The sequence below is a fragment of the Camelus bactrianus genome, chromosome X (assembly GCF_048773025.1).
Source record: "Camelus bactrianus isolate YW-2024 breed Bactrian camel chromosome X, ASM4877302v1, whole genome shotgun sequence".
NCBI classification, from domain to species: domain Eukaryota; kingdom Metazoa; phylum Chordata; class Mammalia; order Artiodactyla; family Camelidae; genus Camelus; species Camelus bactrianus.
The window spans coordinates 117177135-117189611 of NC_133575.1; the positions used below are offsets into that span (position 1 = coordinate 117177135).

The 12477-nt window shown below is 54.1% G+C and overlaps 1 protein-coding gene across 2 annotated transcripts in view; it reads right to left on the reverse strand.

The window, feature by feature from the left end:
- Window positions 1-222: 222 nt before the first annotated feature.
- Window positions 223-12477, reverse strand: part of MECP2 (methyl-CpG binding protein 2) — a 60321-nt gene continuing 48066 nt past the window's right edge. For both annotated transcript variants that reach the window (XM_074359274.1, XM_074359275.1), the window contains 2 exons: window positions 11347-11697; window positions 223-10000 (listed from right to left, as the gene is read on the reverse strand). In XM_074359274.1, coding sequence (XP_074215375.1) covers window positions 8917-10000; window positions 11347-11697 — 1435 coding nt within the window. In that variant the 3' untranslated portion in view covers window positions 223-8916. The remainder of the gene's footprint in view (window positions 10001-11346; window positions 11698-12477) is intronic.

Sequence of the window (12477 nt, forward strand, 5' to 3'; positions counted from 1 at the left end):
AGAAGATGCCCCTACTGTGGCCTCAGGAATAGGGAAGCTGCAGCCTGCCTGCTTCTGGACGTCCGGCACCACATGCCCAAAGGGGGGCCAGAGCGGGCTGCCCTTTCCGCCGTGGCAGTCCCAAAAGCTGGCTCATTTGTGCTCAGGGACCGCCAGAGCGAATCAGGAAACACCACCATGCTGTCCTGTGAGCTGTCTGATAATGAAAGCCCAGACCTTGAGTCACTTTCACAGAGAGATTTATCGAGAATGCTAACAGCACAGGATACAGTACTTCCCAACAAAAGGTGCAAACGCGTCACTTAGAAAGGCATGCTGAGTATTCTTGGCTTTCACACGTATTAAAAAACTTACAAAAATAAAATAAAACTGCGTGCTGCCCATCTTTTCAAATAGTAAAAGAACCTTATGAAAAAATCACTTGATTTTACAACAAAAGACACAAACGGACATTTTTATGTAAATTTATAAGGCAAACTCTTTATATAATAAATAGGTTACAGGGATTCAGTGGGGGGTGTTTTTGAAACGTATACAGGTACATTCAGACAGGTTTACTGAAATGGTACAAATTTCCTTAATAAATTGCCTTTTGTTTTTAAATATATCAGTGCTTTCAGTCATTTGGCTATACACAAAGAACCTTTTTTTTTGAACACTACAAAAAAGCAATCAGTATTTTTTGTTTTTAAAACGACCTACTTATTTTTCTAAAGTAATTGTCCCAAAACACAAAAACTGAAGGTGAGTGCGACAGAGGGCTCTCTGAGACATCTCCAGCTAAGTCTGTCCCGGGCGGCTCCTCGCGCCCCACGCACACCTCTCCCGCCCTCGGTCGGGCTTCCAGGCTTCTGGGCTGGATCCAGCTCCCTCTGCACAGGGCGACATGTGTTGCTGCGACCCAGGAGGGGGCAGCGTCCCAGCCTGGTCCTTCCTGCAACTAAATCCCACGTGCAAACGGTCACCACAGTCAGCACTGTCCTCACCTGTCAGCAGAGGAGCCTCCAGGCACTAAGGGAGCACACACCTGTCCCTGTCCCATCAGCCCCAAACAATGTCTGGGAGGTAACAGCTTCTCTGAGACGGGTCTGGTTTTGCCATGAAAAAATAAAGGGGTTTCTCATGTCGGAATTTTGCTGGGGATTAGATGACAGCGAAGAGGGGCCTCCCCCTCCACCACCATCTTATCATCCGGGCAAGTGGGGAATGGAGACGTGACGTTAGTGTTGTGCACTGCGGGACAGGGTGGGATGGGATGGGGGTGCCCTGAACAGTAATGCCCACCCTGCATGGTAATGCCCTGTCAATGTATACCTGACCTGCGGCCACAGCAGGGTCTTCAGGGAGATGCCTATCCTTTGTCTGAGCCACACCGCTCAGGCCCGCCCCAAACTTCCCCTACCCAGGCAAGGCTGCTCTGCTCACACACGTCCTGGCTCCCCTTGCAGGAACATGTCTTGTCTGTCCTTAAAAAATAATAATGATGCTAAGAATCTGAGGGGGGGGGTGGGCAAAAGAATTCACTGAGTGGAACAAAACCTGGTTTTGCTCTGACTTCGAAAATGTCAACACATCAGCTATTCGGCCCATTGGCTTTAGGCTTAGTGTCTTTGGGTGGCTTCCAGCTGATATAGGCAGGGGTCCTGTCTTTGGATCTCCCCTCCTGGGGAAAAAGGACAGCCCCTCTCATCTCAGTTACCATCCCGCTCTCCGAATTCTTTTGTTTGTAAAGAAAAGGTGTCTAGAAGCATTTGTCTCTGGAACAATTACTTTAAACATAGTTACAATACAGACTTCAGTTCAAACACAGAAGAGATTTACTTAGCAGAGTTCCTTTCACCCACCAAAAATTACACAAATATAAGCCTCAACACCACAGTTAAGAGGACCAGTAGAGAGAACCTCATGTTTGGAACACAAAAGGGGAAATAAAAACCAAACCAAACCCAAACAGAAAAACCCCAGAGAGACAAAGGGAGGGCGAAGGGGGTGGGGAGCAAACACAGCACACGGTACAGTGTCCGGGTACGCGGGAGCCCAGCGCGAGGAAAGGGCTCGGCACACATTGAGTAACAGTCCTGGTGATATTTGGTCATATATTCATCAACTACTGACTCTGGAGCGGCTGTTATTGATTGAAGCAGTGACAACTCAAACGGAAAAGGAGGCCTTGGTGGCAAGGGAAGGAGCAGGCTTCGAGTTCTGCAAGCCTTTCGCACTCCACCGTCCAGCTCCCCAGAAACACTGAACTGGGTGGGCCCTGCTCCGTCCGGGTGGGGCGAGAGGTCACCGGGTGAGGCTAACTCAGCGCTGATTTCAGGTTTCAGTCGGAAAGCACGCCTGCGGACTGGTGCAGACACCCACCTGGGGGAGGCCTCGCAGCAGCCTCCTCCGTCCCCGCCCCGGCTGGGCGGGCCAGGAGGCTGTGGCCCCACTGCTAATACTGAACGAAGGCTGGCGTGAGACCCCAGACCGGGCCCGGAGGCTGCCCCAGCCCAGGTTCTCCGAGGGGCCCGAGGGCAGCCTGGCCACCCAAAGGGCCTGCGAGTGTTTCTCTTTTGGATTCAGGCCTCAGAAGTCATGACGCAGGGAGGGAAGCTTTTGGCCCTGGTGATTATAATGCTCTCTGCTTTGGAAGAACAAGTTTCTGGATTTTTTTTTTTTGGTGTTTTTAATTACTTAAAAAAAACGATCAAAAAGAACTGTTACGGCTAAACTCTAGCAGATATTGCTCATTAAGAATTACAAAAGCAAATGCAATTACTCGTAGGATGGGGAGAAGAGGAAGGGATGTTTCTGGAGTCTTTGCTACCTCTTGGAGGGGACCCACTGGACCTCCTACGTGGTTCTGGGGTCTCTGGTGTACTACCTGGTGCAGCTCACACTTTCAGAGATGAGACAAGGCCTTCCATCTCCCCTCCACCCCCGGACTCTGCAAAGCAGGAGCCCTGCTGGTGGGGAGGCCTGCTGAGCCGACTCTCCAAACAGGATCACTCTGAAGGGGTCACTGGAAGGGGTCAGGGTGGGGGTCAGGCCACCCCCAGGTACTCCAGCTGCCCCACCCAGGATCGAAGGGGACCAGGCGGTGCCAATGACATTCCGGGCTTCGCCAGGGCAAGGGAGCACTCTTGCGCCCACCCGTTGAAACGAACTATCTTGCACCATCACCCTGGGGCCTCTCTCTCAAGCTTGGGAGAAACAGTGCAAAACCCAGGTGCTGCCTGGAGCCTCCTTCGCTTGGCACAGGGAAGCCCTTGAAAGAAGCGAGGAAAGACCACGCATCTGCCTGGACAGAAGTGACCAGCAGACAGGTTTGTCGTTTTTTTTTTTTTTTGTTGTTGTTTTTTTGTTTTTTGTTTTTTTTTTTTTTAAATTTTCCCTTGTCCTATGCTATGGTTATCAGAAATATTGTAATTAAGCAACAGGTATAATTTTAACAGGTCTTTTTTGTGTGGAGCCACAAGCAAAATGAGTTTATAATTGTGCAATATACAGATATATATATATAAAAATTCAACTGCTTTGTGTGTCTAGTCGGTGCGTTAAATAAAAGGGACAGAAGAACTAAAAGCAAAACTAAAAAGCGAAACAAATGCCCAGGATAGAAGAGACCAAGCAGGCCTATGTGTATAGTCTATAAGATACTGGGTATAATCAGCGTCACCAGGAAGAACAGCTTTGTCACTTGACACACAAACACTGTGGGAAGAAGGACTACCAGTGGGCAGGAGCCAAACCTCTTGGCCTTTTGATCTCATTTTCTCTCACTGCTGAGCAAGACCTGAGGACAGGTAGATCAAAGGGAGGAGCTAGCAGAGCAAAGGCAATTTTCAAGTTTCCTGAATGTTCTGAAACTCAAAGCCAGATTTCCCTCCATGAGGGTCTCAACTCTGCCCTCCCTCCGCTCCAGGGGCTCCCACAGGGGATGGGCGAGTGGGGGGGGTCACACCCCACAGTGAATGCTCAGGCCTGTCTTCACCTCCGAGCTGAGAAGGAGTGCCACTCCACCTGGGCCCAACAGAGAGCAGGGCAGGGGCCTGTTCTCAGGGCAGAGACTGGGAGGAGACATCACCCTCTCCCTACTAGTTGCCTGGGCCCCAGTTAGAATTCACTTTTCCTGACAAGTCAGCACTTGGGGCAGGCCCTGTCGAAATGAGAAAGGAGTCAGAAACAGGTGGCGCTGGGGAGGGAGAAAGTTGCTGGCTTTCAGACTCACTTGTGAGCATTCTCCTTCCCACACTCAGACCTGGGCTCCTGCGGTGGTAAGGCAGGCAGACCTCCCCACAGGACATGGGTGGACTGCTCCCCAAGGCGAGATGGGCTCTCCAGTGACAGGATGGCCCCAAGTCAGATCCAGCACTTTCTGGCTGGATTCCCCTTAATTTGCAGCGCTCACCACACATCAGGCCAGGCTCCAAGTATTTTTACATCGGCATTTTTGCAAAAGCTTGCTCTTACTCATTCAGAAACATTGAAATGTAGTTCTCTGCTAAATGTTTTCTAGGATTTCCTTCTGAATTGTTGACAAGGGGTTTCAGTGTTCACTTTTTTCCCCTTTCACATGGAACATTAGACCCTGGGGGTCAGTATCCTAGCGATTTGTAACAATTAGACTGTGCCTTTTCTAAAGACTGAGACAACATCTACAAGAGGAAGATGCAGAAACGGAGACTCCACAAACCCCTCGGTGGACGGGTTCACTGACAGAGAGCAGTGAGCGCAGGGTATGATGTGGCGGGGCCGCGGGGCACCCCAAGCCCCAGCCTACGCAAACGCCCCTGGGGCTCTCGACCCAGCTTGCTTACTTCCTGAGGTCTGGATGACCCCGGCCATCCTTGTGTGAAACTCACATCAGGAAACAACGTGCGACAAGGACCCCGGCCAGGAGTGGAGGCACAGAGGTGCTCTCTCTCTGAGAACTGGTACCCGTGACTTCCCCAGCCCCGTCAGCCTGCAGAGCCTGGCAGGAACGCTCCAGAAAGGGGGCACAGAGCTCAGCTGCCAGGCTCCACCTGGTGTATTCAGTTCACAGTCTTCCCTCCTGGGCTTGAGCCACTTATTAAAAGTTACTTAAAACTTGGAGGTCCTGTCAGCTAAGGAAGCTCCTTTCCCACCAAACATGGTGGCTTGTTTCCTGACAGCTGTCACAGCAACGACAAGCTAGGCAGAGGGCAGGCAACAACTCTGGGCTGCTCCAGATCCTACTGCCAGCTTTCGTGGCCTCTAGCCTGGCATGACACCACCTAACAGACAGGTGCCATCTCCCTGCGGTCTCAGGAGTGGAAGTCAGGTGCTGGCCGTGGCCAGCATCCCCGGGCCAGCACTTCAGCTTTCACCCTCCTGGGAGCTGAGGGGAGGGGTACTTGGCTAGTCTGGCACTGATGGACTGGGGGACATGGCCATGTCTGGGTGTCTCCTGTGCCTTTTGCTATGGGAATACAGCACCAGCAGAAGAGAGCTGTACTAGAACCTGGGTGTGGCTGTGTCTCCAGTTCACTGCAATGCCAAGGCCAGCAACCACACTGCTGAGGACGGGCCCCCAGTGGGCAGGGCCCAGTGGGAGGAGCTCGAGGACGGCTGGAATTCTGTCAGGAGAGGAGGTAGCAACTAATGACCAGAATGAGGGCGGGGGATCTGAACATGACTCTGTGACCTAGCCCCGTGGGCATCTGCAAGCTGTTGGTCAAGTCCCGCCTTCCTGACATAGTCCCTAGGAGGTGCCCCCAATCTCCCTGGTCTTTAGGCACACACGGCCGAGGGCACAGCCCCAAACTGGGCCTGGCACAGCTGCTAAGGCTTCTGTGGCTCAGGCTTTCGCTCTGACTTCCTGTCAACCTGATTCCTGGGCAGAGGCGGAATGAGAGCTGCAGGGCCCCCGCCCAAAGGTGACTCACCAGCGACGCCTCTATCTGGGGGAAGAAGGAATGTGGAAGAAGGAAGGGGGGAAATGGAGAAAACCCTACAGTGCCTCAGGCGCCACCTGCAGCCTGGAAACTCTAGGGGAAGAAGCTGCGGAGCCAGGATGCTGCAGGCAGGGCAGAAAGGAAATGCCGCTGGCAATTCTGGGTTCTCGACCACCAACGCCCAGTCAGCCCCAGAATGAACTGTCACGGGGGAAAGGGCCACGGCAGACCCAGCTCTCCTTGCCCCAGGACCCGATGGTACCAAGCCAATGGGGAGGCCAGCTCTTGATACTGGTCCCAGGAGCTACATTTTACTGGACTAAAAGCATGAAGCCTAAAAACCTGACCGACCAAACCAGATGGGGTCTCCACAACAAACTGGTTGGACACCGTGCTCGTGTGGATAGGAGTTCTTCGGGGGTGCCAAGAATGCAAGGCCACTGTGAGGTCAGGGGCCTTTTGTCCTTGGAGGAAGAGTTGGTCCCAAAGGACTCACCCCCTCCTCCAACCCCCGTCCCTCCCTGGGGAGGCATCAGAAGTGAATCCTGGAGGGTCGGCAGCAGAGCGGGTTTGGTTGTGGGACTTGCTTTTGCCGCTTCAGCAAATGGATACAAAAAGAGCCAGAAAAGCCAACTACGACTACAAACAGAACAGTGCAAACTCCCTTGCTTCTAACCATTCTGGAAGAGACAGAAATGGTTTTTTTCTTAAGCTACTGATTGGAACTGTCGACTATGGTTCCTGATCACTAAGGACTGGCAAGGAAGTGCTAGACGGTTTCTAAGATGTTTCACTCCTTCATGGTTACACTGCAGTAAGGAAGCCAGGGGATAAGAACTGAAATACACGAGACAACACACACTTGACAGTTCATGGCAGCAGCTCACACAGGACGTGCTTGTGGGTGTTTCTGGAAGCATAAGACTGCTGTCTCGTTTGCTACTTTGATAAGGTACTTCTCAGTTGGACAGATTTAGATATAAGAGACATCTCTGTAAACACAGAAAAGGATATACCAATATGATGAAGATATGCAGCTAGATAAGGACTTCCTGAACCAAGGATGAAAGCATGGGGTCCAAATTAAAACTGATCAGTTAACGCCCACAACAAACCCGAGCCTCTGAGCCCCCACACCACTCCCCGGGTGCAGATGCGGAAACTTGTGAGGTACTGGCCCCACCCAGTCTCCAGCAAGCAGAGGCCCAATGGGGTCCAGCAGACAAGAATTTGCACTTAGAGGAGTGGTAGGGGGGCGTCTGCACCTGCTCTACCCGCTGCCCTGCCGCCCAGCCCCGCGCTAGCCAGGTCTGGCTGAGGCCAAGGTTGGGGCTGGGCCACTCAATGACTCTGGCAGGCTACAGTGGGTCTCTGTGCTGCCCCTGGCTTCCAAATTAAAATTCGGCCCACTTCCTCCCACTCACCTCTGTTGAGTGGAAGGTTGAGAAGGCTCGGGATCCGGGGTCTGACCGGAGAAGGGGACTCTTAGGGAGCATGGCCTGGCTGCTCCCTTGCCCTTCAGAGAGGCTGAAGAGCGAGGGCCAGGTGGACTCAGCAGAGCCTGGGGCTTCCTCGGGGCTCAGAACAGGGTGGGAGGGGGGCTGGGGCTGACGGCGGGAAGGCCAAGGTAGGGGAGCAGTAAGTTCCAGGGCCTGAGCTGACTGGTGTCAGCCTGGGGTACAGTGGGGCACTGCGGCTGCCTGGAACAGAAGGGATGAGCAAGGAGGAGGAGGGGAAGAAATGAAAGGCTGAAGTGAAAGAAGGCAGAAATGGAAGGAGAGAAGAGAAACCAATCAGGAAGTCCTTATAAATTGCAGCAAACACTTAGAGTTTCGGAGCTTCGTGGGAACCCTATGTGCTGAGCCCACTTGAAAACAAGCGCAGGTATATACACATCCAGGTAGTTCTCAACACCATCACATCTGGTGGCTTGAGGGACAAAGTGTCACCAATTCAAGCCAGTTTGCTCTCAGAGCATGTTTTGAAGTGGGAACATGAAGACTCAATAGTGCAAATAGTTCTAAGCTGTCCCTAAAGGAGTTAGAATTGGAAAGTTTTGGAAGAACATTCTCCCCTCCTTCCCCCGGCCCCCTGCCCCATCTACTAAGGCTCTATCAGCCACACCTGCTCTGAGCGACTAGGAATCCCTTCTGCCCCGGGCGCTCGGCTGTCTGGAGCCTGGGCCAGCCTGCCGGGGCCTCTCCTGCTGCCTTCCTGGCCTCTCTCTACCGCCACCCACGGGAGGACGGCCCCGGGCCCTCCTCTCCTCTGGCTCAGGCCAGCCTATACCCAAGCAGCTCAAAGGATGCCTCCCTCCTCCTAGCCATGCCATGACCGGGGTGGACAGGTGCTCCTTCCCTGTCATGTGAAATGTCCTTGTCGGTTTTGGATTGGGTCTGGCGTGGGGCCACATCAGTGCCACCACAGGTGGGATCACATGGGCTATACCGTCTGGCCATCTCCATCTTCTCTAAAGAATCCAACTGTCTGTCTCGCCTCATGCCTCCTTGTCCCGATGTGGGTGGGCATGGGGGAGGCTGGGGGAGCTGGAGGCAGGGCAAGGTGGGGGGGGAGGAGAGCTGAGACTGGGGCACCAATGGCACCAAAAACAGGAGTGTCCTCTCAATGGCTCTCTGTCCCTAACGACCACACAGGGGGAGGTCCGGGTGGGAGGGGAGGTGCAGGCGTACCCTAAGAAGCCTGGTCAACAGCTTGTCTGGTCAGTAGTATCTGCAGCAAGCCTTGTTGAAGGAGCCTAGTTTAGAAAAGTGCAAAGCTACTTCTGGCCCTGGTTAGGTCTTCAACCTGACTGTGCTTGTCGGTAAGAAAAACATCCCCAATGCTCCAACTACTCCCACCCTGAAGCCACGAAACTCTAAGTTTACTGAAAGAAAAAAAAATATTTTTTATTTCAGTTAATCGGGAAGCTTTGTCAGAGCCCTACCCATAAGGAGAAGAGACAACAGCTGCCGTTATTCTTGTTGGTTTGCTTTGCAATCCGCTCTGTGTAAAGTCAGCTAACTCTCTCGGTCACGGGCGTCCGGCTGTCCACAGGCTCCTCTCTGTTTGGCCTTGGCATGGAGGATGAAACAATGTCTTTGCGCTCTCCCTCCCCTCGGTGTTTGTACTTTTCTGCGGCCGTGGCGGCGGTTGCGACCGCGGGCTGAGTCTTAGCTGGCTCCTTGGGGCAGCCATCGCTCTCCAGCGAGCCTCCTCTCGGCATCTTCTCCTCTTTGCAGACATTGCTGCTCAAGTCCTGGGGCTCAGGGGGGCTGGCAGGGTCCTCAGAGCTCTGCGGCTCGGGCGGGGGCGGGGGCGGGGGCGGGAGCAGCGGCACGGGCGCCTTCGGGGGCTCCGAGGGGTGGTGGTGGTGGTGGTGCTCCTTCTTGGGGGGCGAGGAGGCGCTGCCACTGCGCCCCTTGGGGCTGCTCTCCTTGCTTTTCCGCCCAGGGCTCTTGCAGGTCTTCAGTCCCTTCCCGCTCTTCTCGCCGAGGGTGGACACCAGCAGGGGCTTCACCACCTCTTTCACCTCGATGCTGACCGCCTCCCGGGTCTTGCGCTTCTTGATGGGGAGCACGGTCTCCTGCACGGACCGGATGGAAGACTCCTTCACGGCTTTCTTTTTGGCCTCAGCGGCAGCGGCCGCAACCACACTGCCTGGCTTTCGGCCCCGCTTCTTGGGAATGGCCTGTGGGTCGGCTTCGGCTTTTCGCTTCCTGCCAGGGCGTTTGATGACCATGACCTGGGCCGATGTGGTGGCCCCACCCCCTTCGGTCTTGCTCCCTGGAGACGCCTGAAATGGCATCTTGACGAGCAGCTTCCCGGGACTTTTCTCCAGGACCCTTTTCACCTGCACGCCCTCTGATGCTGCTGCCTTGGGTCTCGTGGTGCCGCTCCCTTTGGGGCGTCCCCGACCTCTGCCAGTTCCTGGAGCTTTGGGAGATTTGGGCTTCTTAGGTGGTTTCTGCTCTCGCCGGGAGGGGCTCCCTCTCCCAGTTACCGTGAAGTCAAAATCATTAGGGTCCAGGGAGGTGTCGCCTACCTTTTCGAAGTATGCAATCAACTCCACTTTAGAGCGAAAGGCTTTTCCCTGGGGACTGTGGGAACAAATGGAGAGACACAAAGACTGATCAGAAGCTTCCACAGCAATGTCGGAGACGGGGCACAGGAGGAGGAGGTGGCAAACTCTCTGGCAGAAGATGTTCTGCAACTGACATGCCCGATGACACAAACTGAACAAGAATCACACGTGAGAAAAGCTGAGATGAGCTCATCTAGGGGGGACCTGGCCCCGTTTATACATGAAGCAACTGGGTGGCCCAACAGCAGTGGGCACCTGCCTGGCCGGGTCTGTCGCCAGAACAACTTGGTGCTGGCTACTCCATGGCTGCCGCCCGGATGTCCCTTAAGAGCTGCCTGCCACTGAGGCCCCTTCTCTGACCCCAAAGGGGTCTGGCCTGGGGACCCTGTCTGGCCATCAGGCTGGAGCCCATTCTGCTGGCTGGTGCCCAGAGCTCTTGTCTAAACTTGGTCTTGTGGCTTAGCCTCTCTGGGACTCAAGTTTCCCCAATGGCCAATGGGATAATGCTTTTCTCATCTTCCTCTGAGTTGCTGGGATTAAATTCAGCAAGCATCTGCTGGAAACTCCTAACCTTTTCGGAATCATCTAAAGGGCAGAACTGAAATGCACATGTTCAGACTCCTTCTCTGAGGCTCTGGCTTGGAAGTTACACTGTTTCAACAGACAGCACCCAACAAGCAGCCCAGAGCTGGACAAATGCAAAACGGACAGCTGGAAAGGCACATGGAACCCCTTTGGGTCTCTCTCCAGAGGTCCTGTCAGAAAGGCCACCTTTCCCAACACAGTTCACAGAGCAGACTGAGCCCTGTGAACTCCCATTTCTTTGGGTTCATGAAGCAATGCCACAGAATGACTCCCAGAAAGAAGACATTAACAGGTGGTGAGAAGAGCCCCTCAGCTGGGAAATGGCAGCAACCTCAGGGAGCTCCCCTGGCCTCCCCAGCCCAGGCCAGTGCCCATGGCAGGCTCCAGGGCCTCCGGGTCCAGCCTGGGCAGGACCTTGTGCCCTCAGTGCTTCCCAGGTGACCTCTCCCGGTGTCCTCACTGTGGCCCCGGGTATGCCCTACTGCTATTCCATCTCCAGACGAGGCTTTGAAGGCTGGCGCAGTGAAGCCACACTCTGCTACCCCATGCACATCTCACTCAGGGCAGTGACCCATGTACACAGTCATTCCAAGCATACCTTGTCGTGCCCGCAAGCAGTCGTCATTACTGAAGCCCCCGACTCGATGTGGGGTTATGCACACACATTTTCCTGATCAATGAGCAGCAAAGAGCCATCCTTCCAAGGGATCCCCATCCCCGGCCTCCCGCCCCCCTGGCCCTCCCTGCTCTGTAGACACAGGAGGTGCCCTTACTTACTTGATCAAATACACATCATACTTCCCAGCGGAGCGGCCAGATTTCCTTTGCTTAAGCTTTCGGGTCCAACCTTCTGGCAGAGTAGGGTCATCATACATGGGTCCCCGGTCACGAATAATGGAGCGCCGCTGTTTGGGGGAGGCAGAAGCTTCTGGGACGGCTGGCGCTGAGCCCGACCCTTCCGAGGTCTCTGCTTTGCCTGCCTCTGCTGGCTCAGCAGAGTGGTGGGCCGGTGGCTGCAAGGGCTCATGCTTGCCCTCTTTGTCTTCTTTCTTATCCTTCTTCACCTTTTTAAACTTCAAAGGTTTGTCCTTGAGGCCCTGGAGATCCTGTTCTTCTGATTTTTCTTCCCTGAAGTGTTAAACAAGTATGTAAGTATTACAGAGAACACACCGGTTTGCCGAAAAGTGAGCAACGGCAGACACAGGGCGCCCCAGCACACACAGGGCCCCAGGTTCTGCCTCTCTGGATTTCTTTAGAGCCCCTGGACTGCTGATGGCGGTGGCCAATGCATCCTACCTAGGCTGTGGCCACCCTGAGCCCCACTCGTAGCGGGACTGCACAGGTGGCATTTTGAGAGTAGAAATACTGTGTGGCTGCTCAGCTTTATGAGCTGTGCCCGAGGCCCTCTGGCTTTGAGGATGACAAAAGGCCCTGGATTGTGGGAGGTAGGGCTCCTCTTCATGAAGGCCTGGCTTGGGTGTTACTACAGCTTCTGGGCTTGGGGTTTTTCTCAAATGTGTGCTCAATCAAACAGCACAGTACAACGTGCTGATGGGAACAGCCCCACACCGCCCTTGGGAGGTGGCGCACAGTGCGGTGCTGTAGAAAAACACGCAGACCTGGGGGCAACCTGAGCTCAAGTCCTGACTCAGCCATTTCCAAACAGACCCAAGTGTGTAACCTCAACATCTCGTGCCTCAGTTTCCTCATCTCGACGACAGGTGCCAACACCATGGAGAGAGAAGTGTTACAGAGGTACCGTATAAAGACTGGCAAATGTGGGCAACCAGACATCGCTGCCCAGGGTTCTGGCGTGAGAAAAGCAGCAACCCCAGATGGGTAAGCCTTTATCTCCACACTCTCCCTTACAACGCGGGGTGAGAGCTTGGAGAAGGTGCAGAAGAGCAG